The sequence below is a fragment of the Epinephelus fuscoguttatus genome, linkage group LG8, assembly GCF_011397635.1.
Source record: "Epinephelus fuscoguttatus linkage group LG8, E.fuscoguttatus.final_Chr_v1".
NCBI lineage: Eukaryota > Metazoa > Chordata > Actinopteri > Perciformes > Serranidae > Epinephelus > Epinephelus fuscoguttatus.
In genome coordinates this window covers 134641-154800 of record NC_064759.1, presented here as the reverse complement: position 1 = coordinate 154800, position 20160 = coordinate 134641, and the positions used below count along the sequence as shown (strand labels likewise).

The 20160-nt window shown below is 42.0% G+C and overlaps 1 protein-coding gene across 8 annotated transcripts in view; it reads right to left on the bottom strand.

Annotated features, from left to right (window-relative positions):
• cspg5a (chondroitin sulfate proteoglycan 5a) overlaps positions 1–20160 on the bottom strand; it is a 69223-nt gene that overhangs the window by 20954 nt on the left and 28109 nt on the right. For all 8 annotated transcript variants that reach the window (XM_049584802.1, XM_049584798.1, XM_049584796.1 and 5 more), the window contains exon 3: positions 55–243. In XM_049584802.1, coding sequence (XP_049440759.1) covers positions 55–243 — 189 coding nt within the window. The remainder of the gene's footprint in view (positions 1–54; positions 244–20160) is intronic.

The window sequence follows — 20160 nt, the reverse complement described above, 5'->3', positions numbered from 1 at the left end:
GAGTCATTACAGATCACAGAGAACAGGACAAGCCGCTGCATAGCAGAGCCTCACCTGCGTTTACGCAACTTCTTGTTTTCCGTCTTCAGCACGTGGAGCTTCTTGGCGAAGCAGACGACGATCATGAAGAGCAGCAGGACGACCAGAGCTGAGGCGCCGACTGCCAGACACATCACCTGGAACTCCGTCACGACCGACTCACAGCGAGCGCCTTTGTGCCAGATGTAGTCCTGGACGTTACACCTAAAGAAACAGAGGGGACAGAGGGACAGAAGGACAGAGGGGACAGAAGGACAGAGGTAAGAGGGACAGAGATCGGAGGACAGAAGGGACAGAGTCAGATAGGATGAGGAGATGAGAAGAAGAAGAGACACAAACAGGAAGTGGTTAGCTTGGTCATTGATTTTATCATGTCACTTATGTGTCTACAGCTGGAGACAGGAAGTGACATAATCGCCGTCAAATATTCGTCTCTGAGCTTGTCTGTGTTTCTGCTGCTGAATGAATTTAGTCTGAAAAATGTCCACACCACATCACGGACACGGCCAGAGTCACTGAGGAATTTATACTTCTGCGTTGAATTGACATCGTACCTACGCCATAGTCTCTGCGTCGATGCAGAGCCTACGCCATAGCTTGACGTGCACCTCCCCAGAAATGTAACTACACGTCACAGTGACACAGACCTCCTGTCTGTTTCTGTAAGCTGAAACCATTTCCCTCAATCAATCAATCAGTCAATCAATTTTATTTATAAAGCCCAATATCACAAATCACAATTTGCCTCACAGGGCTTTACAGCATACGACATCCCTCTGTCCTTATGACCCTCACAGCTGATCAGGAAAAACTCCCTCTCTGCGAGTTATAGTGAAGCTGATTTGTGTTTGAGACTATCTCTATTAAGCCGTGTTTACTGTGTGTTCAATGTGTGTTTAATGTGTTTACTGTGTATTTAATGTGTGTGTAATGTGTTTATTGTGTGTTGAATGTGTGTTTAATGTGTGTTTGCTGTGTGTGTGCTGTGTGTTTAATGTGTGTTAAATGTGAGCTTAATGTGAGTTTAATGTGTGTTTACTATGTGTTTAATGTGTGTTTGCTGTGTTTAATGTGTTTGTTGTGTGATAAATATGTGATTACTGTATGTTTACTGTGTGCTTAATGTGTGTGTGTTTAATTGTGTGTTTAATGTGTGTCTAATGTGAGTTTAATGTGTGTTTAACGCGTGTTTCATGTGTGTTTACTGTGTGTTTAATGTGTTAAACTGTACAGCCTTCTCTAAAACAAACTGTACAGCCTTCTCTAAAACAGACAAACTGTACAGCCTTCTCTAAAACAGACAAACTGTACAGCCTTTTCTTAAATAGACAAACTGTACAGCCTTCTCTAAAACAGACAAACTGTACAGCCTTTTCTTAAATAGACAAACTGTACAGCCTTCTCTTAAAGCCTTTGGAAACAGCTTGAAATAGTAAAAATGCATATATTATATCAAAGTCGAGTGTCTCATTAATCACCCACAAAAGTCTGAGTGAAAATAACTATTAATAACTATTAGAAAACCTGGTTTAAAAACAGCTCATTTTGCTGTTTAGACCACTTGTCAGGACAGAGTGGGCGTGGCAGATAACGCTCTGATTGACATCTCCCTGGCTCAGCAATGGCTGCCACAAATTTAATCCAGCCGTACATGTTTGAGCCCTCTGATGATTCAGAGGACGAAGCAGAAGCTGAAAATGATTCCTTTCAGGTGGTCACTGAATGGTAAGTTTCAAAATGTTTTGTGATTCATATTAATGTTACTTCGTAGAATAGTTAGCATAACTTTTACATGCAATGTTACGGCCAGGCTCTACCGGCTGCAAACATACAGAGTAGCGTCGCAGCGTATTCATTTGGGCTCCACTGACTGCGTATGGAAGCAACACGTAGAGAAGCCAGCGGGGTTGTTTACCGTTTGCTGAGCCGAGAGGCTGCATGAAATGTTAAAGCATTTTCCACCTAAGTTATTACATATATTTGAGTTATCTACAAGTTTACTGTACTGTTTGTCATCTACTCGCTTTCAAATGTCCGCCACGGACACAGTGTCACGGATAAACAATAGAAGAGCCGCGTAAAATAGAGTTGTCGCGCCGCTCCCGTTGCCGGTGGAGCCGCTGTAATTGATTAGCAGGGGGGCGAGCTGCTCGGGCTCGCGCTGCAGATGTGCCCGGTTGAGCCTGGCCGTTAGCTGAGATGAATGATAACGGTAGGCTAGCGCTTTGCCTTTCTTCACTGAGATACGTTTTCATTGAAAACATAAATGTAGCATATATGAATAAAAGACGACTGTGCTAGCTTGAATGCTAGCTCAACTGATTTGCTATATTTGATTAGTTAATTAGGCTAGGTGACAGAAGAGGCTGGTTCGGCTCAGGGAGGAAGTGGACAGTCGTGAATCACACACACAAAGGCAGTAATGTTATTTGGTGTGGTACCATGTATTGAAATAATAAATAAACAAAACTAATAAATAAACAATATTAAGCAAAAAAATATGGTTTCCTTGAATGACCATTTAGCAATTAGTACTTGAGTCGAAATTCAGTTCAATATTCACCACAGCTTCACAGTATTCAAATTCATTTCATATTCAACCCCAAGCCATAAACCACAAGCAACCTAAAACGACCCAAATTAATACGCCCCCCTTCCAGGTTATGAGAGTCAATAGTTCAAGTGAGTGTATCAGCAGAGTCCATCTGAGTAGAGTGTTGGTGGGTGTAGGGGCAGTTTGGGCAATGTTCTTAAGTGTCTATTTATGGCTGCCAGGAGCCTCCTACCAGGACCGGCAGTGAGGCCGCTAGGCTGAGGTAGCTTGGCTGTAGTTCCGGGCAGGTTAACATGTCCTGTAGCTCGCCATCAACCCTGGCCATTTCGCTTTTTAGTGACAACCTCGGAACACAGCGGTAGTGCGGTGATACAGTAGGCAGCTCCTGCAGCAAACATATGTCACGACCGCGGCTCGGCAGCATGGAGACTATTTCCTGAAACAACTTTATGCTGTACTGATTGGCGGCAAGCAGTCACATGACATTATGACCTACTCTTAAAGCAACAGGCTGCATTTTGCATCAGGGTTATATAAATCTGCTCCGTTTTTCTGATAATAGCCTTTTTCATTCAAACACATCCAGTCTTAATAGATTAAATATGTCTTTACTCTGACACACACACACCGACCGTCAAAGCGGGAGAGACCGGTGCCGGCCGGCCGTCTCTCTCGATTTAGCTGGAGCAGAAAGGTTTTGTTGCGCTGCTACTGGGGGGCGGGATGAGACGACTGATGATTTATGATTGGTTTGGAATTTATTGCGTAATAAATCTCAGAGATAACCACGGCCAAATCAAACCCAATTTCAAGAATGTACAAAAACTTAAAAGACAGATATTTCGAATTTGGATGGAAACAGATTTCTAATTGTTTTACATGTTTAATATTATGTACATAAGACCCTAAATTACATAGTTAGAAGGCTATTGTGGATTTGGGTTTCCAGAGGCTTTAAATAGACAAACTATACAGCCTCCTCTAAAACAGACAAACTGTACAGCCTTCTCTTAAATAGACAAACTGTACAGCCTCCTCTAAAACAAACTGTACAGCCTCCTCTAAAACAGACAAACTGTACAGCCTTCTCTTAAATAGACAAACTGTACAGCCTCCTCTAAAACAGACAAACTGTACAGCCTCCTCTAAATCAGACAAACTGTACAGCCTTCTCTAAATCAGACAAACTGTACAGCCTCCTCTAAAACAGACAAACTGTACAGCCTCCTCTAAATCAGACAAACTGTACAGCCTTCTCTAAATCAAACTGTACAGCCTTCTCTAAAACAAACTGTACAGCCTTCTCTAAATCAAACTGTACAACCTTCTCTAAAACAGACAAACTATACAGCCTCCTCTAAATCAGACAAACTGTACAGCCTTCTCTTAAACAGACAAACTGTACAGCCTCCTCTAAATCAGACAAACTGTACAGCCTCCTCTAAATCAGACAAACTGTACAGCCTTCTCTTAAATAGACAAACTGTACAACCTCCTCTAAAACAGACAAACTGTACAGCCTCCTCTAAATCAGACAAACTGTACAGCCTCCTCTAAAACAGACAAACTGTACAGCCTCCTCTAAATCAGACAAACTGTACAGCCTTCTCTTAAATAGACAAACTGTACAACCTTCTCTAAATCAGACAAACTGTACAGCCTTCTCTTAAATAGACAAACTGTACAGCCTTCTCTAAAACAAACTGTGCAGCCTCCTCTAAATCAGACAAATTGTACAGCCTTCTCTTAAATAGACAAACTGTACAGCCTCCTCTAAAACAGACAAACTGTGCAACCATCTCTAAAACAGACAAACTGTGCAACCTTCTCTTAAACAGACAAACTGTACAGCCTCCTCTAAAACAGACAAACTGTACAACCTTCTCTTAAACAGACAAACTGTACAGTCCCTGACAAAAGTCTTGTCGCTTATCCTAGTTGTAGGAACAACAAATAATAACCTGACTTGTAGTTGATCAATTGGGATCAGAAATAGCTTATATGAAAGGCAAAGGCCTTTAGAATATGCTTATTATACCAAAATAAAGTTGTGTATCATTCATTGTGTTTTATCATTTAATTAGGACAGAGAGGTCAGATTTTGCTTGGACAAAAGTCTTGTCGTGTCTTTAAACGATTCAACCAATCACAGATTAGAGCTCCACCTGTGACAAATACTGTAATTAACACATTCCCAGGTGTGTATAAAAAGAATCCCAGCACACTAGACCTTCATGTGAAGTGCAACCTGACAGCTGACAACATGCGAAAGTGCTGATCATCAAGAGCCTGAAGACCAAGTCTGCTGCTGAGGTGGCAGACATCTTCAGTGTATCCAAACGTCAAGTGGAGAGGATAAAAAAAAGATTTCAAGAAACTGGTGACGTTCATGACAAGCCCAGGTCAGGCAGACCCTGTAAGACAACTGTTAGAGAGGACCGTTTGTTGCTTCAGCAGTCCAGGGCCAGCCCTTTTTCAACTGCAGCAGAGCTATATCAGAACTGGTCACCAGAAACCCCTGTATCTACCAGAACAGTTTGTCGAATTCTCTCACGCAATGGTCTCTGTGGCCGAATTACTGCTCACAAACCAGCATTAAACAGAAGACAACAAAAGAATTGTGTTGCATTTGCCAAGGCCCACAGCTTGCAGAAAGGATGGACAGTGGAAAAGTGGCAGAAGGTTGATTTTTCTGATGAATCATCCATTGAACTGCATCCCAATCGCCGCAAATACTGCAGAAGACCTGTTGGAACCCGCAGGGACCCAAGATTCACCCAGAAAACAGTCAAGTTTGTTGGAGGAAAAATCATGGTTTGGGGTTAAATCCAGTATGGGGGTGTGCAAGAGATCTTGCAGAGTGGATGGCAACATCAACAGCCTGAAGTATCAAGAAGTTCTCGCTGCCCATTACATTCCAAACCACAAGACAGGGCAAATTCTTCAGCAGGATGGTGCTCCTTCTCATACTTCAGCCTCCACATCAAAGTTCTTGAAAGTGAAGAAGGTCAAGGTGCTCCAGGATTGGCCAGCCCAATCACCAGACATGAACATTATTGAGCATGTCTGGGGTAAGATGAAGGAGGAGGCTTGGAAGATGAAACCAAAGAATCTTGATGAACTCTGGGAGTCCTGCAAGACTGCTTTCTTTGCCATTCCAGATGACTTCATCAATAAGTTATTTGAGTCACTGCCGAGATGTATGGATGCAGTCCTCCAAGCTCATGGGAATCATACACGATATTAATTCTTTTTCCCAAGGCACCATGACTTTATGTTCTGATGTTATTGAAGCATGTTTGTGTATTCAACAGAAAGTATCATTTCTACAGTACATTATTTTTGTATGCGACAAGACTTTTGTCCAAGCAAGATCTGACCTTTCTGTCCTAATTAAATGATAAAACTCAGTGAATGACGCACAACTTTATTTTGGTATAATAAGCATAATCTAAAGGCCTTTGCCTTTCATATAAGTCATTTCTGATTCCAATTGATCAACTACAAGTCAAGTTATTATTTGTTGTTCCTACAACTTGGATAAGCGACAAGACTTTTGTCAGGGACTGTACATCCTCTCTAAAACAAACTGTACAGCCTCCTCTAAAACAGACAAACTGTACAGCCTCCTCTTAAACAGACAAACTGTACAACCTTCTCTAAAACAGACACTGTACAGCCTCCTCTAAAACAGACAAACTGTACAGCGTCCTCTAAAACACACACACACTGTACAACCTTTTCTAAAACAGACAAACTGTACAGCGTCCTCTAAAACAAACTGTACAACCTTCTCTAAAACACACACACTGTACAACCTTCTCTAAATCAGACAAACTGTACAACCTTCTCTAAAACACACACACTGTACAACCTTCTCTAAAACAGACAAACTGAACAGCCTCCTCTAAATCAGACAAACTGAACAGCCTCCTCTAAATCAGACAAACTGTACAGCCTTCTCTAAATCAAACAAACTGTACAACCTTCTCTAAAATAGACAAACTGTACAACCTTCTCTAAAACAGACAAAGTGTACAACCTTCTCTAAATCAGACAAACTGTACAACCTTCTCTAAAACACACACACTGTACAACCTTCTCTAAAACAGACAAACTGAACAGCCTCCTCTAAATCAGACAAACTGTACAGCCTTCTCTAAAATAGACAAACTGTACAGCCTTCTCTAAATCAAACAAACTGTACAACCTTCTCTAAAATAGACAAACTGTACAACCTTCTCTAAAACAGACAAACTGTACAACCTTCTCTAAATCAGACAAACTGTACAACCTTCTCTAAAATAGACAAACCGTACAGCCTTCTCTAAATCAAACAAACTGTACAACCTTCTCTAAATCAAACAAACTGTACAACCTTCTCTAAATCAGACAAACTGCACAACCTTCTCTAAAACAGACAAACTGTACAACCTTCTCTAAATCAAACTGTACAACCTTCTCTAAAACAGACAAACTGTACAGCCATCTCTAAAACAGACAAACTGTACAATCTTCTCTAAAACAGACAGTGTACAACCTTCTCTAAAACAGACAAACTGTACAGCCTTCTCTAAATCAAACAAACTGTACAACCTTCTCTAAATCAGACAAACTGCACAACCTTCTCTAAAACAGACAAACTGTACAACCTTCTCTAAATCAAACAAACTGTACAACCTTCTCTAAAACAGACAAACTGTACAGCCATCTCTAAAACAGACAAACTGTACAATCTTCTCTAAAACAGACAGTGTACAACCTTCTCTAAAACAGACAAACTGTACAGCCTTCTCTAAATCAAACAAACTGTACAACCTTCTCTAAATCAGACAAACTGCACAACCTTCTCTAAAACAGACAAACTGTACAATCTTCTCTAAAACAGACAGTGTACAACCTTCTCTAAAACAGACAAACTGTACAGCCTTCTCCAAATCAAACAAACTGTACAACCTTCTCTAAAACAGACAAAGTGTACAACCTTCTCTAAAACAGACAAACTGTACAACCTTCTCTAAAACAGACAAAGTGTACAACCTTCTCTAAAACAGACAAACTGTACATCTGTACTGACGGACTCAGAGAAAGTCGGCTGTGACACTGACGGACTCAGAGACAGATGACAGTAACACTGATGGACTCAGAGATAGACGATAGTGACACTGACGGGCTCAGAGATAGACAACAGTGACACTGATGGACTCAGAGACAGATGATAGTGACACTGACGGACTCAGAGAAAGACGGCTGTGACACTGATGGACTCAGAGACAGACGACAGTGACACTGACGGACTCAGAGACAGACGCAGTGACACTGACGGACTCAGAGAAAGACGCAGTGACACTGACGGACTCAGAGACAGACGCAGTGACACTGACGGACTCAGACAGACGCAGTGACACTGACGGACTCAGAGAAAGATGGCTGTGACACTGACGGACTCAGAGATAGACAACAGTGACACTGACGGACTCAGAGACAGATGACAGTGACACTGACGGACTCAGAGACAGACGCAGTGACACTGACGGACTCAGAGTTCAGAGATTCTTCTTCATATTTTTATCCTAATATTTCTGTGTTATATTTCTGATTTAAAGCGCGCGGCACTTTGCCTTTATGTTGACTACCTCTTTACTGAACGCATCAGACAGCGGCAAGGGCAGTTCATTCTGGGTTACAGTTGGTGATGAATGTGTTTCTGGTTCCGATGTGTCAACATCAGTCTGATGGCTGGTTTGCTTGTTCCTGACCTACTCATGTTGTTTTCATGAACACAGACTTATTTTCATGATGCCCCCCCCCGAATGTTTCACACTTTTATTTTGCCAGCTGAAGGAAAAATGGCAGGAGACATTTTGAAAGTGGACATGTGAGACAGAGACAATGTGTCCGCCTTGCAGCAGCGCCTGTGCTCGCACACAGAGGTTTATGTAAGTTGGGCGGGGGGGGGGGGCCTGAAGGAAGAAGGCAAGCATGCAGGGATGTGCTGGTTGTCATGGCAACCAGGCTGGGCAGCAAAATGGAGCACATGCAGCACTGACATGTCATTCCATCACACAAACACATCCTTGCTCAGCCGTCCTGAGGGACATCGTCCAGCTTTTCTTTGTCTCTGCCCATCTCCTGAAAATCTTTACCTCCTCCTCCTGCTCCCCTCCCCCACCCCCCCCCACTCTGCAAAGCGCCTCCAGCTGAATCGTGTCTTTCAGTTTGTGCAGCTGATGTTTTGTCTCTGACATGTAACATGGCAGTGGCGGACGAAGGAGAACATTCAACTTTTGTTCTAAAGGGAAAAAGAAAATGACTGAACTGATGAATAAAACCTGCCGTGTTCATCTGCACATCACAGAGGCCCACGACAACACTCAGGTCATAATGAAAACACCTCCTTAGCATGATAGAATGCTAACATTAGCTAATTAAGCTAATCTGCTTCCGGCTTTCTTACAGTGCAGATGCTCTGCTGCTTGCGCTTTGCTTTGCTTACATTCTTTTGTGGATATACTTGTTTTTTCCTGCTAAAATCTACAGAGAGTAGATCCTGGATACTTATAAAGCATTGGGACCTTAATATGTGAGAGATACAGAGGACTACTGCCATATTTTCACCACTTTTTCACAACTTTAGTACTGTGTGAGCAGGGCTGAGGCACAGTGCAAGCCTGAGTGGAGCTGACTTGTGAATCAACCTGTAGCAACTTAGCTTGGTTTGCTAAGCTAATGGCTACATCCAGCCCTCCCGATGAAAACCAGCAACTTGTTAAGAAAGACAGGATCATTGCCAACCTCAAGGAAGACATCCGAAGGCTGTCAGCGGAACTCAAGTCCCAATCTGAGCTGCTGACAAACACCCTGGACGTGGCTCACAAGCAGTCTCTACAGATCGCCTCGTTAAAAGTTGCTCTTCAGGACACAGTAGCCTGGGATCCTACCTCCTCTCCTCCGCAGCCCAGCAGTTCAACGCCCCGTCGTAAGCCGCAATGGTCGGAGGTGGTGTTATGGAGCAAAAAAAGGACCTCGCTCGGCGTTGGTCTCTCATCCCACCTCAGTCTTTCCAACAGATTTGAGCCTCTGTCATCGCGGGTCGAAGCGCCGGACTCCAATGAGCTCAAGGATGATGCAGCCCGTCCCACGTCTCCCCAGTCCGGGAGTCATCCTCTGCCGGCAGCTCCCCTCCCAGCTAACAGCTGGCAGCCTCCCCGCACAGACAGCTCTGTGTCCCCTCTCGCACACACCACAGAAACAGTGCGGCTACAGAGGAAACAGAGTCGCTTAACTCATAAAGGTGAGACTATGAAACTGAGCAATAACAAAGTTAACGGGTCACAAGCCAGTGCCAGGCCAAGAGCCAGAGAGCATTCTGCCAAAAACAAAGCTAAGAGGACAGACACTATTCTGATTGGGGATTTTATAACGAGGCAGGTGGAAATAGTCAGGACTGAAAATCTAACTGTGAATAACACATCAGTCAGAGAGGTGGCAGCTGTGCTAGCAGACATTATGTATACACGGCCACATATTAAGAAGACTGTTATTCATGCTGGCTCATTTGACATCCTCACAAATAAATCTGGGTCTGAGACCCTAAAGAAAGACTTTTTGTTTTTATTGGAAACACTTAAAAAACTTCACTCAGGAGTGTCTTTCATCTCTGGACCTATCCCAACACTCGGCAGAGGTTGTGAGTCCTTCAGCAGACTCCCTGGCTTAAGCACCTGGCTGTCATCAGCCTGCCTCGAGCAACAGGTTGGATTTATTGACAATTTTAATATTTTTTGGAACATAAAAAGCCGCTTCATGTCAGACAGGATTCACCCAAACAACCTTGGCTGCAGATATCTTGGCTGCAACATACGTCACACCATCAAGTCATCTTATCAGAACATATACGCACTGATAAGCAGGAAGGTCAGCACACAGGGAGCAGACAGACAGACAGTTACTGCTCCAAAAACAACAACCGCCTCCCATGATGATGACGTCACGGTCTGTGACTCTGTCCTCCACATTACAAGAAACCTGCAGAGATTGTCTCTGTCCCAGCAAGAATGTCAAGAAAAGAAGAGATAGAACAGTCACCGTGCCGCTTTCCCCCTTATGCCGGCAATGTCACTCAGCCGGCGGCATGGCGAAAACAACTGCAGAAAATCAAGGACAGTCAACCCATTAAATCTGATATGTGTCTCATGTCAAACACAGTCTGTCTCTAAACTTATGCCAGATAACGTTTCACAACTAGCACTTCTAAATATCAGGTCTCTGGCTGGCAAATCCTTCTTAATCAATGATTTTATTAACAAGCACAAACTTGATTTTATGTTTTTAATTGAAACTTAGCTAGGTCAGGAAAATAGTGCAGCAGTTTTAATTGAGACAGCCCCTCCAAACTTTAGTTTCTTTAGTGAAGCAAGAATACATAAGAGAGGAGGCAGAGTTGCCACTCTGTTCAAGGACAGCTTCCAGTGTAAGCAAATGTTTTATGGTCAATTTGACTCCTTTGAGTATGTTGCCACTCAGTTAAAATCCCCCTGTCGAGCAATTTCAGTGACCACCTCCGGCCCCCCCCAAATATGATGCAAGGTTTTTTGATGAGTTTGCCAAATTGCTGTCTATTGTGTGCATGGAATTTGACTGTGTTGTGTTAGTGGGAGATTTTAACATTCATGTTGATAATCTTTCAGATGGGTGTGCTAAGGAACTGTTATATAACTGTTAAATATTCTGGATAACTTTGGGCTTTCTCAGCATGTCACAGAACCAACACATAACAGAGGACACATATTAGATCTAATTATTTCCAAAGGTCTTAATATCTCTGAGGTTGTGGTGAACGATGTCGCTTTATCTGACCATTACTGTGTTTCATTCAAAATGACCACCCTTGCTAATCCTATGAAAAGTGAAGCAGAGGTGATCAGAAAGCGTTATATAAATGATAACACCTGTGCATTATTCACCCAAGGTTTTACACCATCACCAACCCTGCCCTCAGCTCTAGTTGATGACCTTGTAAGCAGTTTGTTATGACTGTTATTGATTCTATCGCCCCAATTAAGACCAAAGTTCTGTCAGGCAGGAAAAAGGCACCCTGGAGAAACGCCACACTGGTTAAAGAATACAAAAGAGTATGTAGATAAGCTGAACGCAGGTGGCGAAAAAAAAAACTCCAGGTATATTACGACATTTATAAAGAAAGTCTTCACATCTATAACCAGGAACTGAAGAATGCAAGGCAATCATATTTTTCAGAGATTATCAACAGAAACAGTAATAATGCCCGCACACTTTTTCTGTAGTGGACAGACTGACCAACCCCACAGCATCACTCCCTCCTGAACTACTGTCTAACAAGTCATGTAATGACTTTGCAGCCTTCTTCACAAACAAAATATTACAGATAATACAGGCAGTGTGCAGCTCCAGCTCAGGAATGATAACACTTGTGCCTTCCTGTCCTCCAGTTAATCTAGGACATTTTAGCCTCCTAGATTACACAACTCTAACAGAAACGGTTTCAAAATTAAAGCCCACAACATGCTGCCTTGATATTCTGCCTTCAAACTTTTTTAAAACCATTTTTAACTACATAGCTCCAGATGTACTGCAGATAATAAATACTTCTCTTAAAGCAGGCCAGTTTCCCCAGGCCTTGAAAACTGCAGTACACTGGATTTCAGCCACATCACAGCACTGAGACTGTACTTATCAACGCCTTAAATGATATTCATCAGAATAATGATGCATGCAAATCCTCTGTCCTGGTATTACTAGATCTCAGTGCTGCATTTGATACAGTTGATCATAATATACTACTGAGCAGATTGGAAAAGTGGGTGGGACTCACCGGCACTGTGCTACAATGGTTCAAATCTTACTTGAAAGATAGGGACTTTTTTGTGTCAATTGGTAACCATGAATCTGAGCGAACTACGATCACATGTGGGGTTCCTCAAGGGTCCATTCTAGGACCACTTCTATTCAACATCTATATGCTACCCCTAGCCAAGATTATGGAACATCACAACATCTCCTATCATACGTATGCCGACGACACACAACTCTATATCTCAGTGTCATCACATGACTACAGTCCCTTACTCTCATTGAGTAACTGTATTCATCAAATCAATGACTTGATGTGCCAGAATTTTCTCCAGCTAAATCCAGAAAAGACAGAGGTATTAATTTTTGGCCCTAGAAATGAAAGGGCAAAGATCAGCGCCCACCTTGGCTTTATGTCACTGTCAGCTACAAATCAAACCAGAAATCTTGGTGTTATTATTGACTCAGACCTGAACTTCAACAGCCATTTAAAGTTTATTACTAAATCTGCCTATTACCACCTGAAAAACATAGCTAGAATTAAGGGGTTTCTGTCTAAACAAGACATGGAAAAACTTATTCATGCATTCATTTTTAGTAGGTTGGATTATTGCAATGGCTTATTTACAGGCCTTAACAAAAAATCAATCAGACAGCTGCAACTGATTCAGAACGCTGCCGCCAGAGTCCTTACAAACACCAGGAAACTGGACCATATTACACCGGTCATTAAATCGCTACACTGACTTCCTGTGAGTCAAAGATTTAAAAATAGATTTTAAAATCTTACTGCTGGTCTACAAAGCCCTGAATGGTCTCGGACCAAAATACATGCTTGATCTACTGGTTCCCTACGAAGCATCCAGACCCCTTAGGTCATCTGGAACAGGTTTGTTGTGTGTTCCAAGAACAAGAACCAAGCAAGGTGAGGCAGCATTCAGTTATTATGCTCCTCACCTGTGGAACAAACTTCCTGTAGATCTGAGGTCTGCTCAAACTGTCAGCTCCTTTAAATCAGGGCTAAAAACACTATTGTTTACTGAAGCGTACTCTTAGATTAAATACTTACCTGCTGTATTCTACTGCCCGTACTTTTTAACTACACACTGCTGATTTATGCCTTTTATTATTCTACTTCTTTTCTTATCCTGATTGTTCAATGTATTGAGCCTGTTTTTATTTTATGTTACTGTATTTTATTAATATCACTATCATTCCCTTTTTAATCGACTGTTTTTGTTGTTTTAAATTGTGTCTTGTTGCTGTCTCTGTAAAGCACTTTGAATTACCTTGTGTTGAATTGTGCTATACAAATAAACTTGCCTTGCCTTGCGTAAGTGTAACTGAGGCTGATCGGAAATGTTGTCGATTTCAAGTCAAAGCTGAAGGGGGCGCTACATTCATTCTTTGAGCACCATCGTCTTCATCTTCATCCAGTGTCCATCCAGAAGACACTGAGATATTTCTGTCTGACCAATCTTCATCCCAACAGCTGCCATGTGTCCATCAGAGAGCCGCCATGTGTCCTTCAGAGAGCTGCCATGTGTTCATCAGAGAGCCGCCATGTGTCCTTCAGAGAGCCGCCATGTGTCCTTCAGAGAGCCGCCATGTGTCCATCAGAGAGCCGCCATGTGTCCTTCAGAGATCCGCCATGTGTCCATCAGAGAGCTGCCATGTGTCCATCAGAGAGCTGCCATGTGTCCATCAGAGAGCTGGCATGTGTCCATCAGAGAGCCGCCATGTGTCCTTCAGAGAGCTGCCATGTGTCCATCAGAGAGCTGCCATGTGTCCATCAGAGAGCTGCCATGTGTCCATCAGAGAGCTGCCATGTGTCCATCAGAGACCTGCCATGTGTTCATCAGAGAGCTGCCATGTGTTCATCAGAGAGCTGCCATGTGTCCATCAGAGAGCTGCCATGTGTCCATCAGAGACCTGCCATGTGTTCATCAGAGAGCTGCCATGTGTCCATCAGAGACCTGCCATGTGTCCATCAGAGAGCTGCCATGTGTCCATCAGAGAGCTGGCATGTGTCCATCAGAGAGCTGCCATGTGTCCATCAGAGAGCTGGCATGTGTCCATCAGAGAGTTGCCATGTGTCCATCAGAGAGCTGCCATGTGTCCATCAGAGAGCTGCCATGTGTTCATCAGAGAGCTGCCATGTGTCCATCAGAGAGCTGGCATGTGTCCATCAGAGAGCTGCCATGTGTCCATCATAGAGCCGCCATGTGTCCATCAGAGAGCTGGCATGTGTCCATCAGAGAGCTGCCATGTGTCCATCAGAGAGCTGGCATGTGTCCATCAGAGAGCTGCCATGTGTCCATCAGAGACCTGCCATGTGTTCATCAGAGAGCTGCCATGTGTTCATCAGAGAGCTGCCATGTGTCCATCAGAGAGCTGCCATGTGTCCATCAGAGACCTGCCATGTGTTCATCAGAGAGCTGGCATGTGTCCATCAGAGAGTTGCCATGTGTCCATCAGAGAGCCGCCATGTGTCCATCAGAGACCTGCCATGTGTTCATCAGAGAGCCGCCATGTGTCCATCAGAGAGTTGCCATGTGTCCATCAGAGACCTGCCATGTGTTCATCAGAGAGCTGGCATGTGTCCATCAGAGAGTTGCCATGTGTCCATCAGAGAGCCGCCATGTGTCCATCAGAGAGCTGCCATGTGTCCATCAGAGACCTGCCATGTGTCCATCAGAGACCTGCCATGTGTCCATCAGAGAGCTGCCATGTGTCCATCAGAGAGCTGGCATGTGTCCATCAGAGAGTTGCCATGTGTCCATCAGAGAGCTCCCTCAGCAGAGAACAGGTGGAATGTCAGTAGCAAGAAATACTGGAGGAGTCAGAACTGCTGCCTGAAAACGTCCCTCAGTCTGATTCACAGCCTTAGTTACTTTATTAATGTCACTGAACTCCCGCACCATCAGCTGAAGACAACAGAGAGAGGAGGGTTGAGACCAAAACCAAACCAGAGAAGAGCAGATCTCCACCAGGCAGATGCTCCGACACGACAGTGAGGGCAGACCTCTACCAGACGGCTGCTCCGACACAACAAGGAGGGCAGACCACCGGGTGGACGTTCCAACACAGCTAGAACAGCAGACCTCCACCAGGCGGACGCTCCGACACAACAACAAGAGCAGACCTCCACCAGTCAGCTGCCAGTGACAGAGTAAAACAGTAAAACAACCACAACCACCAACAGACCTTGATCATACAGTCCTACATGTGCTCATACAGTATGGACTCCTGTTAGCAGCTAACTCAAAGAACAGCAGCTGTTAGCAGTGAGCAGCTAACTCATGGAGAAAGAACAGTAGCTGTTAGCAGTTACCAGCTAACTCAAAGAAGAAGAACAGCAGCTGTTAGCAGTTAGCAGCTAACTCAAAGAAGAAGAACAGCAGCTGTTAGCAGTGAGCACCTCACTCAAAGAACAGCAGCTGTTAGCAGTCAGCAGCTAACTCAAAGAAGGACAGCAGCTGTTAGCAGTTAACTCAAAGAAGAGGAACAGCAGCTGTTAGCAGTTAGCAGCTAACCCAAAGAAGAACAGCAGCTGTTAGCAGCTAACTCAAAGAAGAGGAACAGCAGCTGTTAGCAGTTAGCAGCTAACCCAAAGGAGAAGAAGAGGAGCTGTTGCAGTTAGTAAGTTAGCAGCTAACCAAAGAAGAACAACAGCAGCTGTTGCAGTTAGCAGCTAACTCAAAGAAGAAGAACACCAGCTGTTAGCAGTTAGCAGCTAACTCAAACACTGAGGTCCAAGAGCTCCTTACCCTCTGAGCAGAGGACGAGATCAGCCGCCATATAACAGGGACGCTAAATGATTGTTATTGACATGTGATGTCGTTGTTGTTATTGTTTATAAAGAGCTGCTGACACGTATGTTATATGTCACACTAGAGGCTGACGCTGTTGTGTTACATGTCACGCCTCTTTTGATTCTCTGATTTCATCATGCTGTGTGACATCACACACTGGAGCGATAATAACCCAATACACACCTGACCATCGTGTGTGTGTGTGTGTGTGTGTTCGTGTGTGTGTGTGTGTCTGTGTGTGTTTCCACAATGCGGTCATCAGGTCCAAAATAAAAACAAACTGCAGCTCAAAGTTTCACTTAATTACATCAAGCTGCAGAAAGCACACACATGCACACACACACACACACACACACACACACACACACTTGGCTGTTCAAGTTGTTTCCATTCTGACGTTTTAATGTTCTGACTCATTCAGTTTCTCCACCCTGTGTCCTCCTGTCTCTGTCCTCTCTGTCTCACAGTTTTATTTTGTTCCTCTGCTGCCAACATTCATGCCATCTTTACGTAACATGACGATCCGCTCACACCGCCACCTACATCCTGCAGGAGAACGAAGGTTAACGTGTTTGATCATGTTATTGTGTGTTTGATCATGTTACTGTGTGTTTGATCATGTTACCATGTGTTTGATCATGTTACTATGTGTTTGATCATGTTATCATGTGTTTGATCATGTTACCATGTGTTTGATCATGTTATCATGTGTTTGATCATGTTACCATGTGTTTGATCATGTTACCATGTGTTTGATCATGTTATCATGTGTTTGATCATGTTATCATGTGTTTGATCATGTTACTATGTGTTTGATCATGTTATCATGTGTTTGATCATGTTACCATGTGTTTGATCATGTTACTATGTGTTTGATCATGTTATCATGTGTTTGATCATGTTACCATGTGTTTGATCATGTTATCATGTGTTTGATCATGTTATCATGTGTTTGATCATGTTACCATGTGTTTGATCATGTTACCATGTGTTTGATCATGTTATCATGTGTTTGATCATGTTACTGTGTGTTTGATCATGTTATCATGTGTTTGATCATGTTATTGTGTGTTTGATCATGTTATCATGTGTTTGATCATGTTACCATGTGTTTGATCATGTTATCATGTGTTTGATGATGTTATCATGTGTTTGATCATGTTACCATGTGTTTGATCATGTTACTATGTGTTTGATGATGTTATCATGTGTTTGATCATGTTACTGTGTGTTTGATCATGTTATCATGTGTTTGATCATGTTACCATGTGTTTGATCATGTTACTATGTGTTTGATCATGTTATCATGTGTTTGATCATGTTATCATGTGTTTGATCATGTTATTGTGTGTTTGATCATGTTATCATGTGTTTGATCATGTTACCATGTGTTTGATCATGTTATCATGTGTTTGATCATGTTACCATGTGTTTGATCATGTTACTGTGTGTTTGATCATGTTACCATGTGTTTGATCATGTTACTGTGTGTTTGATCATGTTATCATGTGTTTGATCATGTTATCATGTGTTTGATCATGTTACCATGTGTTTGATCATGTTACCATGTGTTTGATCATGTTACTGTGTGTTTGATCATGTTATCATGTGTTTGATCATGTTACTGTGTGTTTGATCATGTTACTATGTGTCTGATCATGTTACTGTGTGTCTGATCATGTTACTATCTTTGATCATGTTATTGTGTGTTTGATCATGTTACTATGTGTCTGATCATGTTACTGTGTGTTTGATCATGTTACTGTCTTTGATCATGTTATCATGTGTTTGATCATGTTACTGTGTGTTTGATCATGTTATCATGTGTTTGATCATGTTACTATGTGTTTGATCATGTTACTGTGTGTTTGATCATGTTACTGTCTTTGATCATGTTATTGTGTGTTTGATCATGTTACTATGTGTCTGATCATGTTACTGTGTGTTTGATCATGTTACTGTCTTTGATCATGTTATTGTGTGTTTGATCATGTTACTATGTGTCTGATCATGTTACTGTGTGTTTGATCATGTTATTGTGTGTTTGATCATGTTACTACGTGTCTGATCATGTTATTGTGTGTTTGATCATGATACCATGTGTTTGATCATGTTATTGTGTGTTTGATCATGTTACCATGTGTTTGATCATGTTACTATGTGTTTGATCATGTTATTGTGTGTTTGATCATGTTACTGTGTGTTTGATCATGTTATTGTGTGTCTGATCATGTTACTGTGTGTTTGATCATGTCACTATGTGTTTGATCATGTTACTATGTGTTTGATCATGTTATTGTGTGTTTGATCATGTTACTGTGTGTTTGATCATGTTATTGTGTGTCTGATCATGTTATTGTGTGTTTGATCATGTTATTGTGTGTCTGATCATGTTACTGTGTGTTTGATCATGTTACCACGTGTCTGATCATGTTATTGTGTGTTTGATCATGTTACTGTGTGTTTGATCGTTATTGTGTGTCTGATCATGTTACTGTGTGTTTGATCATGTTACTACGTGTCTGATCATGTTATTGTGTGTTTGATCATGATACCATGTGTTTGATCATGTTACCATGTGTTTGATCATGTTATTGTGTGTTTGATCATGTTACTGTGTGTTTGATCATGTTACCATGTGTTTGATCATGTTATTGTGTGTTTGATCATGTTACTGTGTGTTTGATCATGTTACTACGTGTCTGATCATGTTATTGTGTGTTTGATCATGATACCATGTGTTTGATCATGTTATTGTGTGTTTGATCATGTTACCATGTGTTTGATCATGTTATTGTGTGTTTGATCATGTTACTGTGTGTTTGATCATGTTACTACGTGTCTGATCATGTTATTGTGTGTTTGATCATGATACCATGTGTTTGATCATGTTATTGTGTGTTTGATCATGTTACTACGTGTTTGATCATGTTATTGTGTGTTTGATCATGTTATTGTGTGTCTGATCATGTTACTGTGTGTTTGATCATGTTACTACGTGTTTGATCATGTTACTATGTGTCTGATCATGTTATTGTGTGTTTGATCATGTTACTGTGTGTTTGATCATGTTATTGTGTGTTTGATCATGTTACTACGTGTTTGATCATGTTACTGTGTGTTTGATCATGTCACTATGTGTTTGATCATGTTATTGTGTGTTTGATCATGTTACTGTGTGTTTGATCATGTTATTGTGTGTTTGATCATGTTACTACGTGTTTGATCATGTTATTGTGTGTTTGATCATGTTACTGTGTGTTTGATCATGTCACTATGTGTTTGATCATGTTATTGTGTGTTTGATCATGTTACTGTGTGTTTGATCATGTTATTGTGTGTTTGATCATGTTACTACGTGTTTGATCATGTTATTGTGTGTTTGATCATGTTATTGTGTGTTTGATCATGTTACTGTGTGTTTGATCATGTTATTGTGTGTTTGATCATGTTACTGTGTGTTTGATCATGTTACTGTTACTTAGAGGCAAAATTCATGACCTCCTGTCCTCAGATAGTACCTATCTAACCTCAAACACAGCTGTAAAACCTAATATATATTTAGATTGCTTCTCCCCAATTTCTCTTCAAGAATTGACCGCAGTGATTTCTTCATCCAAATCATCAACGTGTCTCTTAGACCCCATCCCAACTAGGCTACTTAAGGAGGTCTTACCTTTAGTCAACACTCATATATTAGATATGATCAATATATCCTTATTAACAGGCTATGTACCACAGTCTTTTAAGGTAGCTGTAATTAAACCTCTACTAAAAAAGCCCACCCTGGATCCAGAGGTGTTAGCCAACTATAGACCAATATCTAATCTTCCCTTTATGTCAAAGATCCTTGAGAAAGTAGTCGCAGACCAGCTGTGTGATTTTCTCCAGGATAATAATTTATTTGAGGAATTTCAGTCA